This window comes from Diabrotica virgifera, chromosome 10 (assembly GCF_917563875.1).
Source record: "Diabrotica virgifera virgifera chromosome 10, PGI_DIABVI_V3a".
In the NCBI taxonomy this organism is placed as follows: Eukaryota; Metazoa; Arthropoda; class Insecta; order Coleoptera; family Chrysomelidae; genus Diabrotica; species Diabrotica virgifera.
Genome location: NC_065452.1, coordinates 138,455,966 through 138,477,337, shown reverse-complemented (window position 1 = coordinate 138,477,337; position 21,372 = coordinate 138,455,966). Strand labels below are relative to the sequence as shown.

The window sequence follows — 21,372 nt, the reverse complement described above, 5'->3', positions numbered from 1 at the left end:
TTTAGGGAATAATTTTGTCTAGTAGACAAATTTCAATACATACCCCGTTAAAATCACTTCCAATCTGGGGCATTCTAACCCCTGGCCTCGGTCCAGCTGGATATCGGGGTCCCATGAAGGGCTGTGAGGTCATTATCTGTGAATGTGGTGGTGGTGGTTGCGAATGTGGTGAAGGCTGACTTGAGGGGTGGGTAGGCGGTGACGGACGTAATGTAGAATTCTGGAAAAAGAAGAATACACATAGTATATTTACAAGAACGAGATTTATTAACTGTACTTTATTTAATGGGAATTCACCACAATTTTAATTGAACATACGTTTATTTTGATATTTCAATTTTCACTTCGTATATTGTTCTCTAAGAATTCTTTAATTTTAAGAAACAACGATTTCCGAAATTGAAATCAAAGTCAAAATAAACGTATTTTCCACTGAAATTGTTGTTAATTCCCATTAAAGATAGTAAATAACATAAAAAATGCCACTGGGACATAGCTTCAGAACCATAATGTGTTCAATGTTATTTTAGTTTGTTCTATTGGGCCTTGTTATGCAAAAAGCAACCAACCCACATTTTTGAGGAAAACAAGATAATGCCACATATCGATTTAAAAATGTGTATTCTACATTGTGTAAAAAGCAACCAAGGCATTCTAAATATTAAACCATGAAAAATACTACTCCAAATTATTTCTGTTTAATAATAGTTCATTTAAGATTTCGCATAAGACAACCAACCCACTTGGATTGTTTGTGTGACTGAACTTGTTTCGATATTGCACTGTCGACAAGTACCAGCCAAGTGGGTTGATATTGTTATGCCGATTACGGTTCCTGGAATGTTGCATCTTTTTGTTTTTACGTTGAGGTACTGACCAATATTAGTTAGTGCTTAAATATTAAAATATGTGTTGTGTTATATCTATTATATTATGAAGAAATCTTTGAATCTTTAATGCGAAAAATATGTTTAAATCAAGAACTGTTAAAATAATTAAAGCGGCTCGCGAAATTGCAGTAAATGGTAAGTTTTAGGATTAAGGCTATGTTTATCTTACTTTTTAAATATTATGGTTTGTTGTTTTGACTGATTATCGCATATTTTTTATTTGTATTGATATTATATTTAATACTAAGAATTCTACTGTATGGTATTACTGAGTTGACTGAAATTATTCGGTTTTATTCATGGATTTTGTGGGTTGGTTGGATTTTGCAGATTGCATTTTATTAGATATATTTCCAACAGCAAAAAGAAACCAACCCTCAATATGGCTATTTTTTTTGTAAAAATTTATTAGGATAATTTTGATACTACTATGATAAAATTGCTCTAAAATTAAACTATTGATTAGTGAAGTTATCATTTAAAAAAATACGACGGAAAATTAAATATTTAGCAAAACATAAAAAGTTTATTTTCTCTTAATTTACAAATTGAGGGTTGGTTGCTTTTTGTTTAACATGGCCCTATTAATACTTACTGGAAAGAATCCAGGAGGTAACGGACCACTAGGCATCCCATCTGAGGGTGGCATTTGTCCTAAGGGGCTTGGTGCTGGGCCAGTGTTCTATAAAAAACAGCGAGTCATATTAGTAGGACAATGCATAGAAAAAGTACAAAATAATATTTTGATAATATTTATCAATTTCCCCAATATTTTATCAATACATTGCAGCATTTCCGTTGAATTACTTCTAATTCTTCTTCTTTAAGTGCCATCTACCAATAGAAGGTTGCATATCTTCATCACTATCTTTAATTTGAAGAATACTTCTGCTTTGAAGAGTTCTATTAAACTGAATTTAAACAAGTCCTTTAAACGTTTCAACCATAACACTCTCCTTCTTCCTATACTCCTTCCTCCTATCACTGTCCCCTCATTACGTGTCCCAGATATTGTAACTTTCTTATTTTTATTGTGTTTATTATTTGAAGGGCCAGGGGGAAGAACGATGAATGTCTATCTACAAGCATTTTCGGTAAAATGAGAAACAAAGTTACATATTCATTGTTTTTACCCCTTGCGTCCAATCTTGTGACGTGATTTTAAGACGATTATCATCTTTATTTCCCCTTGTCCATTCACAGGTTGATAGTACTTTTTCTAAGCTAACAGATTGCAAAAAAATCTCAAAATGACCAAAAATCGTTCCATTCATCGTTTTTCCCTCTGACCATGTATTCACTGTAGTGATGTAACGAATGTCATTTTTTAAACATTCGCGAATACGAATGCGAATATCTGCTACCGACATTCGCGAATGAGGATGCGAATGCGAATATTCAGTTTTTTTAATTTGTTTCTATTTTTGTATTGTTTTCCAAATTTATAATGAGAAGTTAATTGATATTTAGTGTAAATCAGTCTGAATCTTAAGCTTTATTATATAATACCAAATAATAAAATAACGTGAAGGCTGATAACATGATTATGTTAGGTTAAGTTACCTTTTGTTAATAAAAAAAGATGAGAAATGAATTCATTTTGATTTAATTGACCTAATCTTATCTTCAAATTATTTTTTTTTCTGATATTCATAATTGCAAAACATTCGCAAAAATTTCGCGAATGCGAATACGAATATGCAGAAATATGCGAATATTCGCGAATGCGAATACGAATATTCGCAACATCACTAATTCACTGTCCATTATATGTTAAGCATCCTTCTGTAACACCACATTTTAAGTGACTGTAGCTTATTCATAATATTATGTTCTTACTTCATTGTCCAGCTTTCAAGGCCATATTGCAGTAGCGAGAACACGTAGCATCTCAGAGCTCTTAAGTTGTGCTCACTACGTAGAGCAATGGATTGTATCCATTGCTCCGACCCTTGCTCCCTGGTATTTATATTCGTTATATTCGTGAATTCTCGCATTTAAAATAATGTATTTATTTTACATAGCGATCGATAATATAGTTTCGATCGCTATGTAAAATAAATACATTATTTCATATTCGAGAATTCACGAATATAAATATCAGGGAGCAAGGGTCGGAGCGAGGATACAATCCATTGCTCTCCGTAGTGAGCACACCCTTACTCTCACTTCTAATCTAAGGTCTTTATTGTAAAGAATTATTGTTTTCATTTTTACAAACGCATTTCTTGCTACAGTAGACGCCCTCTTAACCGACCATGACGGGACCTGCCCATAGGTCGGATAATCAAAAAGTCGGTTAAACCGAAAATCTTTAAAACCACCCTCAGAAAGACATTACATATGTAACTCTATTAAAAATATATATATTTTATGATCTATAAACAAAAAAGTAGTATGTACATATAGTCCGTCCGCTATAACTATTCTCATGGGTCACGATTCATTTTCAAACAAATTAAGTCAAAACATAAAGTGAAACGAACGTCGATGTGTATATACATATGTAATAAACAATATCACTCACACGACAAGTTATGAAACTTGTATGACCTCTAATCTAAAAATAGTATCATCCAAAAAGGAGTATGGTCGGTCGGTTAAGCCGACGGTCGGTTAAAGGGAGGTCGGTTAAGAGGGCGTCTACTGTATTTCAATCCTGAAATAGCAAGAATACTCCTTTGTCTTGATCTGTCTTCTGAAGAACATCATTTTTTTCTCAACGTTTTGATCTGTTTTATAAATGGTCATAAATTTAAGGAAACATTTCTTGCACATATTTTTTAACAAAATAGTACTACTTACATGGGCAATTCCATTGACTCCATAACCCGAATTCACGAAACCCTAAAAAATATAGACATTTGATTAACATATAAATAGAAAGTACATAATAGTACACATATTGTGCTCATTATTTTGTAAAATGTATTTTATGTTGACCAAGTACAGAAGATGTTATTTTATAAAATGTGTCTAAACTCTATAAATGGTAATTTTAAGGAACTAAATCATCAAGAAAATCGGTTCGTGATTGAAAACAGACATTCACCCCTGTGATGTATCAAACACGTTATAAATAACGTGCACGTTATCCTGCATTTACGTTAAATTCTACAAATTGATGTGATGTATGACTAGTGTGACCAACTCCAATTGAGTCGAGTTCGGGACGAGGCTGAAAAAAATACCTGAAATCCGGGACTTTTCAATGAAAATCGGGCAATTTTATTAAATATAGTACTTTAAAATCATTTTATTGATTATTTAACATTTTTATGTTGACAATGATATTTTTGTTGACATTAAGCGACAATTGGTTGTAATGATAACTACATTTTTCTTAGTTTTTGACGTTTCGACTCCCAATCCGGAAATCGTTCTCAAAAAAGGAAATTTTTGATGTGGTACTACACTGCGCGTCATAGAAAACGGGCACCCTAAAAAAAGGGTCATTTTTGATGTCGCGTATCTCCTTAACCCTTAAACGCCCAACCTTTTTTAGGTTCCATGTACGCCCAAGGGTGGGTAAAAAATGTCTACCTCGAAAATAGCTAATATATTTATTGAGAGTTGTTGAAAATGGATTAAACTTAAGAATCTTATGCTTAATAAACACAGCATCTTCTAAAATATTAATATAAACAATTTACAAACCTTACAACAAAATTACAATGTACATCAAAATTAACATACCAGTAAAAGCCAGTAATTCAGAATTGTCGATTTTCTCCATATTCTTTCTTTCAGCCTCCTCATTGGCGGATAATTATGTAGATTATGTAATTATACATCGATAATTATATGGATTATCTTCCTACCAACGAGAAATTATATAGAAACCTTTAGTAACAAGTTTTGCCAAGGGTGTACTTTTTATGCCCAGCCATATTTAACTCAAGATGCTTTTATTTTCAAAAATATTGGTAGAACCAAATTAACATTCGATAATGGGTTGTCTTTTTAACAATAAATAATTTTTAAAAAAAAATTAAACACGTAATAAATATGTTACAAGGGAATACGCATTAGGTGGACATTTTTTACCCACCCTTGGGCGTTTAAGGGTTAACCTGTTATCCGATTTAAGTGATTTTTTGAATATGTTATAGCCTTATTCTGTGTCAATATCCCTGTAATAATATTTTTGCTAAACAGGTATATTTTCATTGTATACCGGGTGTACAAATCAAACTGTGTTTTTTTCTCAAAGTTCGCAACACCCTGTGGAATATTCTAGCCTTTATAAAATACTGAATATGTTTCATAATACAAAAGTTATGTACTTTAACAACTAGTCATGTTCTTTATCAGTATAGGTTGTTTGTAAATAAGTGCGACAAACTTTAAGGGGCAATTCTGCATGAAAAATAATGACCGTTTGCTTTATAAACTTATGTCCGCAAATGCTTCGTTTACGAGATACGGGATGTTGATTTTTTTTACAAACTGACGATTTATTTTATTGACCTAAAACCGGTTGAGATATGCAAATGAAATTTGGTAGATTCGAAGAGATAGTTATTGCGAATTTTTTGACTTACAATCAAGAATTTTATATTCACTATTGGCGTGCGTACGGGTAATATGACCGATCATTAGGGTGGTCCTTATTTATAAGGAAAAAAATTTTTTTTCGAATTTTTTAGAAATTATTTGCCAGAATGTACCTTTATATAAGACATGAAAATATAACAAATTTCAGCTCAATCGGTTAATATTAACACGTGCCGCATCGACGCTAAAGTTGTGAGATTCAATGTAAGGCAGTTATTACCTATAAGAACGACAATGTACGCGTACGCTCGACTGTAAACATAAAATTACGCATTTTTTTTAAACTTTAGTATAAAAACATACTAATTAAAATGAAAACGTAAAATAAAGATATAGTTTATCCTAATACTATATTTTTTATTTATTGAAATGATACATCCACTTCAGATACATATTTTGGATTTAAGTAAGCCTCCTTTTGTGGCGACTGGGAACTCTCTCCGGTACTCCTGAACAACCTGAATAAAAAAAAATAATATTGAATGTGTTTTCTGAACCTAGCCTATATAATGTGTTCAAGAAAAAAATAACAAAAAATTAAATTTATCTACTCTACGTCATATTATGTATCAGTTTTTAGTTTGTGAAAACTGTCATTATAGATAGCAGTTCGTGAAGGATTTAAAGTGTGCGTGAAGTACCTGTGTATTTTAAATGGGACTAACTGCTAAGAAAAAAATAACAAAAAATTAAATTTATCTACTCTACGTCATATTATGTATCAGTTTTTAGTTTGTGAAAACTGTCATTATAGATAGCAGTTCGTGAAGGATTTAAAGTGTGCGTGAAGTACCTGTGTATTTTAAATGGGACTAACTTTTTCACACACTTTCAATGGGTTTTTCACACACTTTCATATAATCAAATATCCTTAACTTTCGCGTTGTCATGGTGATGACATAATGAGCAATAAATTACAACAAAAATTTTGACAGTTTTGTGGTTTGAAAGAAATTAGAATTTTTAAATGTCAAAGTTCTAAAAATTGTAAATAGAATTGAAATGAATTCCAGTGACGAAGAGTTACAGTTTTTTGATTTATTTATCGTAGAGTAGATAAAATATTGTATGAAACTGTGCGTGAAGTACTTTTTGCGAACTTACGCGATGTAGAGCACTCGCTATCGCTCGTACTCTAAGTATCGCGTGCGTTCGCAAAAAGCATACTTCACGAACTGTTTCATAAATAACTATTGTTTATACATACTACATACCTGTATCAAAAATTGTTTTTGATGTTCATTTTTCGTCATTTTTTCATTGTAATCCTCAATCAACTTGACTCCTCTTTCTGCAATATCATTTGTACATTTTAAGGTTGAAATGATATTTTTTCCTGTGCGATAATCCTCTCTGTTTTCCCAATTCAGCGGATCGTCCTGAAGAAATTCAACACAAATACCGAATCGTTTAAATAACTGAAGTGAATTGGCGGACAATAATTCAGTTGGTAGATCTTTTTGAACAAAATTTTGGACATCTCGGATTTGCAACGATAGTTTTTTCTCAATGACTTCTGTCTCTTCATTTTCTTCTTCTTTTTCATTCACAGTCTCTATGTTTTTACTTGCACATTCCATAATTTTTTGAGCCATTCTAATTTTTTCAACTCTCTCAATTCTATCGTCAAATATTGCCATGGCAGCACACTCTTCACTTAGATACCATAAATGGTTTAAAAATTTTGTTATTGCAATGGTTGCAATGTTTTCATTAATATTTTTAAATATAACCAATTTTCTCAAAAAATATATATCATTTAGGGGAGCTCCTGTAGTATTCGTTGCTGAAAACCAGGCCTCTACATAACAGTATACAACGAAAACGCAAATTTCTGCATTCAGTTTGGAATTATCCTTTCTCATTTTCATTTGATCGCGAAATAAAAAAAGTTTTAAACAATAAATCGCTTTAGCCATCCATCTCGCTAAATGATATGCACCGGGGGCCCTAAAACTCACATTTGTTTTATCTCCCAAAAAAATGAGCGTCAATTGCAAAAACTCTTTGTAGTCATCACGTGGTTGCTCTTCTGCAAGTTTCTGTTTCACAAAATAAATAATTTCGGGCGCTACATCTTTCAGTGCATTATAAACGGCTTCATCGCTGGTATAATCTAAAAATTTCATTTTATCAATATTCTTCCAGTTTTCTTTAAGTGCTTTGAATTGAGCAATTTCAGGGCCGGATGTTACAATTGCTTTTGTCCTCGTGAATACACCAGCCAAAACGACCTCAAATATATGGTGTCGGCATGGAAGCCACAAAATATCTCGCCCTAACCTTTGTTGAAGCAGAACTGCAGCTCCTTTTATACGTCCAGTGTTTGATGCTGTAGTATCAAAACAAAAGGCTTGAATTTTTTCGGTTAAATTCCATTCATCAGTGATATGGAACACAGCAGAGCAAACTTCCGATCCTGCTGATGATGCAATTCCAGGTACTCCTAATAATTGTTCAAAATCTAAACCAACCGCGATCACAGGAAGCCGATCAATTTTCTCATTTTTTGTGATATCAGGCAATAATTTGGAATCCCAATGCACTTCAATAAAATTTGCATCATTTCCTACCGATTTTATTGATGAATATTTTATTTTCCGCAAAATCTCTCTATTTCTTTTGATAGACGATCTATTGAGAACAAACTCGGTGATATCTATATTAAGAGCTTCTAGGACGGCAGAAATAATATGCATTGCATCCCTGTCACTCACTTTACATTTGTCCAAGGCAGCGGCCAGGCGAGGTGTCATTAACGTCTTTCGTCCTCTCTTGTTTGAAGATGGACCCTGTTGAGATTCCGATATGAAATATATGTCATCTTCACTGTTGTCTTGATTTATCACTTTTTTCTGTGAATCTTCGTGTTCTTTATCTTCCATTTCAAAATGTCCAATCGAACAACTAGAATTTTCCAACAAATCTTCTTTTCTTTTCAACTCTGCAGCTGTGCGTTCTTCTTTCCGCTTTTCCTTACGTAATAATTTGATATCTACTCCCAACATACAACCTACTCTACCTTTCTCCCTTTGCTTAATTAAAAATTCTCTATCTTCGGCGATTTTAATCTCATTTAACGCATTTAAGGTGGCAATATCGAAAAGGTTGTCTAAAGCTTCTTTAAAATCATTTTCTTTTTCTCTCTGCCGTTCAGTATCTCTATTTTTAGATTTTTCTAAATTTCTGACATTATCGTACAAAGATTTTAATTTCAAAATACAGTTTGAACGGTTTTGAACTGGGATTCTTGCTTTTTTCCAAAAAACGACCACTTCATCAATAACTAAAGCACTGCTGTCATTAAGATTTAAATTTACCACTCTCATGTTATAAAAAAGTACACTCAAAACATCTCGTTTACATGGTAATTTACTACCGCAGATTTGATTTTTCATCACTCCAACTAGATAAATATTGTTCCGCAAAGTGGACATTTCAGCACTTTTATCAATTACTTATATAGCACGTCTTTTCTTATGCACTTCAAGTACGAAACTAAAACGAATGACGAATGTAGCATTGAACAAATAATATGTAAAAACAAAATTGACTTGTCGAGACTTGTAGTCGCGCTTGTAGCGAATTCGAACGCACTTGGCGCCGACTCGTCGTAGCATGTTAGACAGTCAGATGCATGAAACTTCAAGGCCAATGCGGCACGTGTTAATATTATCGGATTGAGCTGAAATTTTGTATTTTTAATGTTTTGGTGTAACTGAACAAAATTACAAATAATTTTGAAAAAATATGAACTTTCGAAAATAAGGACCACCCTACCGATCATATTACCCGTATGCACGCCAATGGTGAATATAAAATTCTTAATTGTATGTCAAAAAATGTGCAATAACTACGTCTTAAAACCCACCAAATTCCATTTGCATACCTCAACCAGTTTTAAAGTAATAAATAAATCGTTAGTTTGTACGAAAAAATTCAACATCCCGTATCTCGCAAACGAAGCATTTGCGGACATACGATTATAAAGCAAACTGTCATTATTTTTTAATGCAGAATTACCCCTTAAAGTTTGTCGCACTTGTTTAGAAACACCATGTACTGAAAAAGAACATGGCTAATTGTTAAGGTACCTAACTTTTGTATTATCCAACATAAGCGAATGAATCAAAAAACAAAATTTTTACCCAATTTTTAGGGTGCCCGTTTTCTATGACGCGCAGTTTAGTATTACAAAGAGCACTAGACGCTAGAATGCTGGGAAAAAGACCGGCTGGAAAGCCAAGAAAGCGCTGGGAAGACATAGTAAACAGCGACGCACAAGCCTTTTTAGGAGTCCGTGTATGGAGAAGAGCAGCCACAGACAAACAAGGGTGGAGGCAAAAAATAAATGAGGCCAAGGCTCAATTTGGGCTGTAGTGCCGTAGAAGAAAAAAAAATAGTATTACATTCTAGAAATTGTCGACTTTTTTGCGTCCCACCAACTCAATTTGATGTGAATTCTTAAATAACGTATTCAAAATTTCAAAATAAAATTTTACAAAGACGTTGTAAATTCGGATGGCCCGGAAGCCTTGTCCGGGACGCCGGGTCACGACTTCGTAATTCGGGCTAGTTGGTCACACCACAGTATATAGAGGTTCCACAGTAAAACCACTCTCTGTCGGCGCTTTGATCTCAAGAAGTAATACCGGCAGTACGCAATTGGTAATTCACCAGTGGTGGATGCGGGTTTTCCCTGTTAAAATCCGTACGTTTCTATGCGACTAGCAATGCGAGAGTGGGGCAAAAGCGACTAAGAACATTGCGCGGTCGCCATGCGCGACTACAGATTTTACTTCCAATTTTTCGGAGAGTGGTTCTACTGTGTGCTCTTTATACTGTGGTCACACTATGTATGACAAATAACGTTTCTCAAAAACGTTATCTGGTAACATAACAGGTTCATTTTAACGGGACCTATTTAACCTCTTGTTATAAAATAACGTGTAGTATAAAGAATAAATAAATATAAAAAATAGACAATTTAGTCCAGAATTTTGTCAGATTGTACACGTCGGGTTATTAAAATAATTAGATGAAGCTATTAGAAGGTTTGTTAAAGTTATTTTTTAGAAATAGTGTATTATTTTTTGAGGTTATGTTATTTGTAAACAAAAACATTTTATTCGTATAAATGAAGAAAACATACAGACTATAGAGACCAGATTGGGTAAATCCATTTGAATGTTCGTTTTGTAGTTTATTTCAATCCTTGTTGAGCAATTTTATAACATAACAACACGACAAACAAAAATGCACAATCTAGAAAGATCCTCACGGATCGAGGACCGGGAATTTCAAATAACATCTTGGTTTTGGTGCCAGTGCCGCAGTGCCAGATGTGCGAGTGCGATGAACAAGATGCGTACTTCGCTGCACGCTATATGCTTATGTCTGTCTTTCTCTTACTTATTAAATTTCTGTATACTGTTATTCTTGTCGCGCAAGACGATACTTTAACGTTTTGAAAATAACATGCTGGATAACGTGCACGTTAAAAACATGATACATCACATCTATTTTTTGGCAACACGTTATACAGGCTGTTATAATCAAACGTTATGTTAACATAACGTGTACACGTTATTTATAACGGGTTTGTTACATCACAGGGCCGATTGTAAACCCAAGGGTCCTTTCCAAGGCAATGATAATAGTGTTGCAAATATAATGGACAGAACACGTCAGAAACAAAGAGGTTCTGAGAAAGATGAATAAGGAAATGAAAGTCTTAAATACAATTGAAGGTCTTAATGTGAAACAAAGACAAGCCTCAAAAAGGTAGAAGTGAGATATTTGACTTTGAATGTTAAAAATAATACATATTAAAAAATACAGTAACAACTTTTATTGTTTTAGTATAAATATTTCGATGCATCATGCCTTATGGGACTATAGTTGACAACAATATTAATCAAATTACTTGAAACTCGAGAAAAAACAGCCTTTTAACCCGGCACCTGCCACGTGGCTTTGCAAGGCGCCAACTGCCACGTGGGGATCTCACAGCACCCCTTAACAATTTTCTGTGATCCACTTGTTTAAAATACAAAATAATGTGTTGAGTAACACAAGAATATAAATAAACATGTTTTATTAACTTATTAGCCACTAATATGTTATAAAAGTTGAAAAATAAAATGAAAAAGGTGTTATAATAAGCAAATTAGCAAGTACCAAACCATAATAAATGAAGTCAAGTAAAATATCTAAAAAAATTAGGATGTAGTGAGTATAGAGTCTATATTAATAATTTAAATCAGTTATTTCAATACAAAATGTAAATTTGACCTGTTTATATCAAAAATACAAAAAAAATTTAAAACATAAAGTGCCAGATGATGACACCCCAATTCGACTTCAGAGCTATAAGTTCAGAATGACACTAAATAACCACTTTAAACACTAACACATATATACTATATAATATTATAGAAAGCTACTATGGCGCACAGCTCGCTTACCAAACTTGAAATACCAAATATTTGATAAAAATATGTTATGGGGTGCTGGTAGATCCCCACGTGGCAGGTGCCGGGTTAAATAAGTACTCAAATTTTAGATAAATGTATGATTCAAAATTTTCTATTATTGACTGACTTCGGGGTGGTTTCAACCCTAGAGGTCAGCGGTTTCCAACCTTTTTTAGCTTGAGGCACACTAACTTAAAAACTGGTTCAGCTACGGCACACTTGGTAAATAATCTCTATAATGATAGTGAGTATAATTAAATTCCGTGGCACACCTACAGGGACTTCACGGCACACCAGTGTGCCGCGGCACACTGGTTGGGAACCTCTGCTATAGGTGTTTATTTCTTTTTCTCCATCAACTTGTTGGAATTTTTGACGGGTGTGTTTGGTTTTGTCCTTTTTATTGACGGACCTTGTTCATTATCCTACAACCAAATGCAATAATATAACAAGCCACTACATTAATCTTGAATGGTAATAATGTGACAAGCCACATTTAGGAAAAAATTACATATTGCTGTATTTTCATTACTTAAGTCACTTCTAGATTGTATATAGTCAGGGTCACGGTCACTGTCATCGAATGCCAAGTCAACTTTACTATTTTTCTTTCTAGAATCGTCAGAACTCAATAATTATCCGAAACGCTTCCACCCATGTTCGCCATTTTGATGTGGCTTGTCATTATGTCGAGTAGTTATACCAGAGACAAACTAGGCCTATGCAATGGTGTGACCATAGATTTATCGGGCCATCTATTAACGAAGGGCTGAGATAATTTGTTAGTGGCTTGTTATAGGTACTATTACTTTAACCAAGAATAACACTAACTCTTTTTGAACTCATGTGTGGCTTGTCATTGTTTCACATTAAGCCCTTCAATTAAACCAGAAAATTGGAATATCTCGGACATATTACACGAGGAGAGAGATACAACTTGCTCCAATTGAATATGCAGGGAAAGATCCAAGGAAAAAGAAGCATAGGGAGACGTAGAATAACGTGATTGTGCAACCTGGTACAAATGAACTTTCCAGAGTAGCCGTCTCTAAAGTCAGAATAGCTATGATGATTGCCGACCTCCGTTACGGAGATAGCACTTTAAGAAGAAGATATTCACCCTGAGACAAACTGAAAGAATGTGTGACGAATATTAGATTCCCCCATATAATATACGATATTCTTCATAAATTTTAAACAGACTCTATACCTATACCGTGACTAATATACAACTAAGAACAGAGATGGATAAAAAATAAGATTGAATCGACCAAAACAGTCATGTTCAACAGTGAAGAGCGAAAACTAAGGTCCATAAGGGCTGGAGAAGAATTTTCAAGCTATCATCCAAATAAAAGCATCGTCAAGGGAGTGAAAATAGAGAAAAAATTTAGAAAATAGTGAAAACCAAGAAAACGCCGCAAATTGTTCTAGGAAGGAGCAGATCACCAGATAAAACGATTTTCCAGTGAAAAATTGTGTCTCAAGAGCAACAAGCACCTTTAAAATTAATAAATCAATAACCAAAAAATAAAATGAATTAAAAATGTGAATAAAAGAAAGTATCGACAATTTTTCTGGGCTACCGTACACATTGAACATAAATTAAATCGAGCAGTTCTGTGATAGGTACTCCCATGCATACTTAGCCCCACTTTCCTTGAAGCGAGGAAACGACTTAGCGCAATGTTGCCATATCTGCGCAATAGGGAATATTCTAAAGATTTTCGGAAGATTAATATAAATTATGAAAAAGCAAATGAATTTCAACGTTGGTTTTAATGATATTGGGATATATGAAACTTATAATTTATTTAAATATTTACGATTTTATGAAAATGAGTATAAATGCTTTGCAACTACTTTTCAGTACATGGCACTAATGTTTGTGCAAGAACAGTGTAGAGAAGAAGCATTTAATGTAGATAACCTACAAAGAGTCCAAAGAACTATTAACAACATCGACAGCGAAGTTAACATTTGTGGTAGTACATTTTGATTGATAAATTACTTATAAAACCTAATAGTCCAGAATAATAAGGATTTTCTCGGGACACTCAAAGATACTACTTTTTTAGTTATTGTAGACCTATAGGAAGAAAACCTACCTGTTTCCTGCCTAAAGTTCGCGTCCGTTTTTTAATTATTAACAATTTAGTGCAAAAATCGCGATTTTTTCGATTTTTGCACTCCATTCAAAAGCTAAATAGTTGACATAAAATTACACAATTCAGTTTATTAGAACATTGAAAAACCTTCAAAATGCCGATTTTTGAAAGTTAAAAAGTTAATTTGTTGCTACGCAAACTGCAAATAAGTGAAAATCGTTATTTGTTAATATCTTTTACTAAAACTACCTACCTTAGAACTTTAGTGTTTCACCCAAAGTTGGGTATTGGCGTACTTAACAAACCTTCAAAATTTGAGACCGATTCATTAATTAGTTTAAGAGTTATTCTATTTGTTTATCCCAGAGACATTTATTTTGCAATAAGATAAGACAGAAAATAATGAAGACAGGGCAATTCTGAGTATGCCAAATGAAAGTAGAAGAGTGATAGTATCAAAATGTATTAAAAAAAGATAAAAAAAATTAATATAGTCAAAAATCCTAATGCCAAATTTTTGAAATTTTGTAGTTTATAAACATTTAGAATAACTTTAAAAATGTTGTCCGTAGAAAAAATATTTTTGTATATTCGAAAAGATAGTATTTTAACACGAATTTTCAAATAAAAAAATTTAGCCTGGGTTCGTTTGGGACAAAGTTAGCCATATGTTTTTTTTTTAATTCAAAGCTAATTTATTTATAATAATTAAGGAATTTCGTTAATGCCATTTTAAAGAATGGGATCTATATTTTTTCTTAAAAAAATTTTCACAAACATTGTACCTACACAGCACCATCTACGATTTTTAAAAAATGTAGTTCAAACGATTACTATGGGAAACCTACAAATCCACCGAGTTAAAATACCGAAAAAGCAATTTCAAACGAATATAATTTTCTGTATCTTCGGATCAACTCAAAGGATTTTGATCTTTCTTTTTTAATTTGTATGTAATTTCTACGTACATTACAAATATGCAATTTGTTTATAAATTTATTAATTAATAAACAGTCTAATTTGTTTAAACAATTCTTGAAAAAATATTTTTTTACAAAAATCTATTTTTTAAGTCATAGTATCATTAATGATCATAGAAAAAGTTAAAGTACACTTTAATAACTAAATGATTTTTATTAGATAATTATTTATTGAAGATAATTTATTTATTTATACCTTAACTTTTTCTATGATTAATAACGATAGTATGATTAAAATCATGGATTTTTGGGAAAAAATTGTCTATACAAATTAGACTGTTTATTAATTAAATGTCTAGACAAATTGCATATTTGTAATGTACAGAAAAATTACATACAAATTAAAACAAGAACGATTAAAATATATTCAGTAGATCCCGAGATATAGAAAATGATAGTAGTGTTAAGTTGCCTTTTTTAGTTTTTGAACTCGTGCATTTGTCGGCTCCCAGCTCCCCCTTCACTTACCACGACTACGACTAGTCACCAATTGAACTACATTTTTAAAAATTCGTGTAAAATACCAGCTTTTCTAATATATGTAAAATGATTTTTTCTACGGACAATATTTTTAAGTTATTCTAAATGTTTATAAACTACAAAATTTCACAAATTTGGCATTAGGGTTTTTAACTATATTAGATAATTTTTTTATCTTTTTTTAGTACATTTTGATAGCATCAGCTTTCTACTTTCATTTGGCATACGCATAACTGCCCTATCTTCATTATTTTCTGTCTTATGTTATTGCACAATAAAGGTCTCTGGGACAAACAATTAGAATAACTCTTAAACTAATTAATGGAGCGGTCTCAAATTTTGAGGGTTTGTTCGTCCGTTCGTCCAGTGGTCGGCCCTCAATTTGTCCCCGAGCAGATACTAGAACATAATCCTATCCTTACTTTCTACCGATGCTAATTATGGTGCTTTAATTACACCACTCAACTGGTACCCGAGCAGGGGATTATAATTTCTGGGAAAACTAACTTGAGTTTAAGAAATATTATATTTATTTTCACTTTCATTTTGTAATTACTACTTGCAAGCAAAACATTGTGGAATGCTCTAAAAGTTTTAGTGCACGTGGAAAACCAGTATTAATAGAATCTCAGAAATTTACAAGACATTCGACAAGAGTTAAACAGTGATGAATTGTGTTGGATTTAAGAACAGAAGAAAACTCTACCCGTTCTACTAAAAAGAACAGACGCTATTGCGTCTATAAAAATAATGACTATTACTATTAGATGAAAACTTTGTTTTCATTGCCGACGATATTGAAGGAATTATCGTATTTGCGTGTCTAAAAAATGTTACTCTTCTCTGCAAACGTAGCAAATTATATATCGATGGTACGTACATTCAGCTACTACTGTCCAGATCATTTCTTGCGGTTATTCCCACTGCATATATTGAAAAATGGATATTATATTTCACTTGTTTTTTGTTTACTACCAAATAAGAAAGAATGTTCTTACAAAAATCGTTTTTAACTTTTGCAAATTAAATGCTTAAGTTTGGGATTAAATCTGAACCCATATTATTGTGGCAGACTTTGAAATAGCCATTTACAATTTCATATGAACAGCCTTTCAAAAATACGTGACCCAATTGTGCGAAGACGTAAGCAGTGTATAGTTAAAAAAATAGACAAAATATAAAAATGGATTTATTTCAAGATTTAATTTTGTAAATATGTACATGAAAATAGTTTCTATCCTTGTGGGATCAGTACTCACCGGAGGGACCGCAGACGTTCGGATACAATTAGCGTCTCTTTGCAAAGACAATGACGTTGACTTTGCACAGTACACACTTTTAGACATTTACTCAACACACACACTACACATTACACTAGGTTAGGTACCTGATTAGAAAAATCCACTGTATTACCATGCCAATGACCATTAGTTTTCGAGGCACTCAGCTAAATAAAGAAAATTGTAAAAGTGTAGGTATAGCATATTTTTATAAACGTTAAAATACATATTGTATGTACCTACATTATTAGTAATATGTATATGAATAGTTAATATTTTTTGTATATTGTTGAGTATTTTTTCTATATACTTTTCAACATAGAATTAATGAGTACCTATACTTGGTTTTGTAATAATATTGATGAATAAAATATAAAAAATATACCTACACCTACACATATGTATACATTTTAATTTTTATAACCAAAAAACTCATAGCAATACCACATAAGAGAAAATTTTATTTCAGTATTAAAAATCATAACATGATACTTTGATAGTGATCTATGATTTTACGGGGACGAGTTGATGAACATATTTTTATTTACCTGCTATTCTTGGGGACGAATTGATGTACGTTTCTTCAGGTAGGAGATTAACCAAATTGGTAATTTTAATCTCGGGGACGAGTTAATGCACGTCCATACCACAATAAGAGATAAGAGATACCACAATAAGAGCAATACCACATAAGAGAAAATTTTATTTCTGTATTAAAAATCATAACATGATACTTTGATAGTGATCTATGATTTTACGGGGACGAGTTGATGAACATATTTTTATTTACCTGCTATTCTTGGGGACGAATTGATGTACGTTTCTTCAGGTAGGAGATTAACCAAATTGGTAATTTTAATCTCGGGGACGAGTTAATGCACGTCCATACCACAATAAGAGATAAGATATACCACAATAAGAGCAATACCAAATAAGAGAAAATTTTATTTCTGTATTAAAAATCATAACATGATACTTTGATAGTGATCTATGATTTTACGGGGACGAGTTGATGAACATATTTTTATTTACCTGCTATTCTTGGGGACGAATTGATGTACGTTTCTTCAGGTAGGAGATTAACCAAATTGGTAATTTTAATCTCGGGGACGAGTTAATGCACGTCCTGTTAAGGGTCTACCCCCAATACCCAACTTTAGGTGAAACGCTAAAGTTCTAAAGTAGTTTTAGTAAAAGTTATTAACAAATAACGATTTTCACTTATTTTGCAGTTTGCGTAGCAACAAATTAACTTTTTAACTTTCAAAAATCGGCATTTTTAATGTTTTTTAATGTTATAAAAAATTAAATTTTGTAATTTTATGTCAACTATTTAGCTTTTGAATAGGGTGCAAAAAATCGAAAAAATCGCGATTTTTGCACTAAATTGTTAATAATTAAAAAACGGACGCGAACTCTAGGCAGTAAACAGGTAGGTTTTCTTCTTATAGGTCTACAATAACTAAAAAAGTAGTCAGCTACCTGGATCTTTGAGTGTCCCGAACATGGTCTATTTCTAGCTTATTACCCTGGAGTATTATCCACAGTACAGTATTGACAAAAGAAAGACGAATGTGAAGACAATTGGAGACTAATTTAATTCCACGAACAATTCAGAAATTCCAACATGCAGGAACGAAGAGAAAGATCTGAACTAATATTATTAGTTAAGTAATACAAAAAAGTAAATGTTCTTTCCGTAATTATATACCTAATCAATTGGTTTTGTTAAGATTTTCTAGAGCTTCTGCTTGTTCATTGGCGGATTGATACATATCTTTGGAAGGTTGTCACTCCATCTTTTGCGCGGCCGGCCGATACTTCTTCTACCGATTGGTGATTTATCTCTTGCTATTTTGACCACGTGTCTCCCCCATTCAGCTTTATGTGGTTATTCTCCATTTTTTTTTTCTATTTAGTGTCCATTCGTTTTTGCATTGTACTTTACATTTTCTTATAATGTCTTCACTCCTCTTTCGATCTCTCAGCGTATTTCCTGTAATTCTTCTCAGTACTCTCATCTCTGCCGTTTCTAGTAGTATTTATGTTGTGGCTGTATCGGGTCTTGTTTCTGATGCATATGTAATTATTGGTCTTACACTGGCTTTATAAATTCTTGGCTTCATACGACCGACTCAGTGTTAATATGTCTGTTTTTCCATATGGTGGTATTAAGACATCCAGACTAGTGATGTAATATATGTCATTTTTTTAACATTCGCGAATACGAATGCGAATATCTGCTACTGACATTCGCGAATGTCCAGTTTTTTTTAATTTGTTTCTATTTTTGTAATGTTTCCTAAATTTTTAATGAAAAGGTAATTGATATTTAGTGTAAATCAATCTGAATCTTAAGCTTTATTACATAATACCAAATAATAAAAAAAGTGAAGGCTGATAATGTGATTATACAAGGTTAAGTTCTATCTATCTATTGCCCTTCATTTGTCCAAAGTTGAACGTAGGCCTCCCCCTTACTTTTCCACTCTTCTCGGTTCAGTGCTAATGCTGTCGATCTGGTCGCTGCGTACCTCTTTAGGTCATCCGACCATCTCGTCTGTGGCCTGCCCCTTCCTCTTTTGTAGTCCCAAGGTCTCCAGTGAGTTATCGCTTCATTCCATCTTCCGTCTCTTTGTCTGCTGTTGTGTCCTGCATATTTCCATTTGAGAGTAGCTGCATGTTTGAGGTTAAGTTACCTTTCCTTAATAAAAAAAGATGAGAAGTGAATAGATTTTGATTTTATTAACCTAATATAATCTTAAAATAATTTTTTTTTCTGGTTTTCATATTCGCAAAACATTCGCACAAATTTCGCGAATGCGGATGCGAATGCGAATATGCAAAAACATGCGAATATTCGCGAATGCGAATGAGAATACGAATATTCGTTACATCACTAATCCAGACATCTATTTGCTTTTCATTCTTGCTTTCTCACTTCTTTGCCCAGCTCTCCGCAGCTTGTCAATGTAATTCCAAGGTATTTCATTTCCATTACTTGTTCAATACTGAAACCATCAATTTCTATTTTACATCTGATTGGTTCTTTACTGATTACTATTGTTTTAGTTTTCTGAGATGAAATTGTCATATTTAATTCTTTTGCTCTTATGTTAAATCTGTGGACTAATCTTTGCAGACTATCTTTATTTTGGGCTATTAATATTGCGTTGTTTGCTTAACAGAGTATTTTTACTTCTTTGTTTCCCATTCTGTATCCTCTTCCTTTGTTGACGCTTTTGAGGATTTCATCCATGATTAAATTGAAGAGCATAGAACTCAAGGAGTCTACCTGCCTTATTCCGCTGCCTATGTCTATTGGTTCTGTAAGTTGTCCATCTATTCTGACTTCCATTTTGTTGTTTTGGTAGATGTTTTCAATAGTTTTTATGCTATCTAGGGAGACTTCTCTATTATACAGAAGATGGATTACATCTTTGAGTCTTACTCTGTCAAAGTCAAATGCTTTCTTCAAGTCAATCAGACATAGACATCTTGATCTATTATACTAATTATACACTATAGTGATTTCTCAGTAATTTGCTTTATAACGAATATTGCATCTGTACACGTACACCAGGGAAATAAGGCAAAAATATACCATGTTCGGGACACTTGAGCAGCCAGGTTGCAAATGGGTTTTTTGGATACTATATACCATATACCTAATACATTATAAATACAAAAATGCACGTCACAGTTTGGACGAGAAATTTAGTTATTAACAAATAAGGGTCAAAAATTAGAGTTTTTCGTTTAAATCGCTACAGGTAAAAATAGGGTAATTAAATGTCTTATTTATAATATTTTTAGTAGATAAGCCAATGTTTAAAATAGCGTTTTTTGAATTTTGGTCCGACTATTTGTTGCTTCGGATATTGCAAAATCAAACTAAAATTTCGAAAATAAAAAATTTGCTATAACTTTTTCGAAAATGAATTTAGGACTTTCATATTGCACGAAAAGTTGAGTCAAACAGTCCATACAATGCACAAAACATTTTAAGACGATGCGTCAATTAGTTTAAATTTTATTCAATTTGTTTATCCCAAAGAGCTTTTTTTTCGCAATGTTATTGTTCAGAAAATAATAATGATACAGCAATTCTGTGAAAACAACATGAAAGAAGAATAGTCATGTTTTCAACGCATTTAAAAAAATCATTAAAAAGTAGGTAATTTTTATCACTCAGAAGACATTTTACTAAAATAGAGTCATTTTTGGCTTATAAACAATTTGAATAACTTTGTTAATATTGACTGTAGGCTAAAACTAAAATGGAATTTGAAAAAGTGGTATTTTTATACGAATTTTCAAAGAAAAACTTTTTGCCTAGGTTAATTACGGTCAAAATTAGTCACTTTTTTTATTTAATTGACGGCTACTTTGTTTATAACAATTAAGCAACCTAACTAGAGCCATTTTGAAGTTGAAGATATATAGGTTATGTGTAAAAGTTTCAGTAAACTTTGAACCTCAACAGAGTGGTTAATAAAGCTTTAAAATGGCGTCCGAATGGAATTAATTCGTGGTCGGTGGAGGGGAATTACTAAAATACGTGCACTCAAAAAATGAAACAGATTCTGCAAACATATGCT

General features: G+C 32.6%; 2 protein-coding genes across 6 annotated transcripts in view; both read right to left on the bottom strand.

The window, feature by feature from the left end:
• Positions 1-21,372, bottom strand: part of LOC126893264 (single-stranded DNA-binding protein 3) — a 180,653-nt gene that overhangs the window by 102,259 nt on the left and 57,022 nt on the right. For all 5 annotated transcript variants that reach the window (XM_050663273.1, XM_050663270.1, XM_050663269.1 and 2 more), the window contains exons 6-8: positions 3,696-3,737; positions 1,486-1,572; positions 44-220 (exon numbers count right to left, since the gene is read on the bottom strand). In XM_050663273.1, the coding sequence (XP_050519230.1) occupies positions 44-220; positions 1,486-1,572; positions 3,696-3,737 (306 nt within the window). The remainder of the gene's footprint in view (positions 1-43; positions 221-1,485; positions 1,573-3,695; positions 3,738-21,372) is intronic.
• LOC126893263 (uncharacterized) lies at positions 5,779-9,233 on the bottom strand. The gene is made up of 2 exons (XM_050663268.1): positions 6,662-9,233; positions 5,779-5,905 (listed from the first exon to the last, which is right to left on the bottom strand). The coding sequence occupies exons 1-2, from the start codon at positions 8,882-8,884 to the stop codon at positions 5,831-5,833; spliced, it is 2,298 nt and encodes a 765-aa protein (XP_050519225.1). The 5' UTR covers positions 8,885-9,233; the 3' UTR covers positions 5,779-5,830.

Coding starts and splice junctions, on each gene's coding strand:
- LOC126893263 (XM_050663268.1), bottom strand. CDS start 8,884: ATGTCCACTTTGCGGAACAATATTTATCTAGTTGGAGTGATGAAAAAT. Junction 5,906..6,661: donor AAAAACAATTTTTGATACAG/GTATGTAGTATG, acceptor TTTTTTATTCAG/GTTGTTCAGGAGTACCGGAG.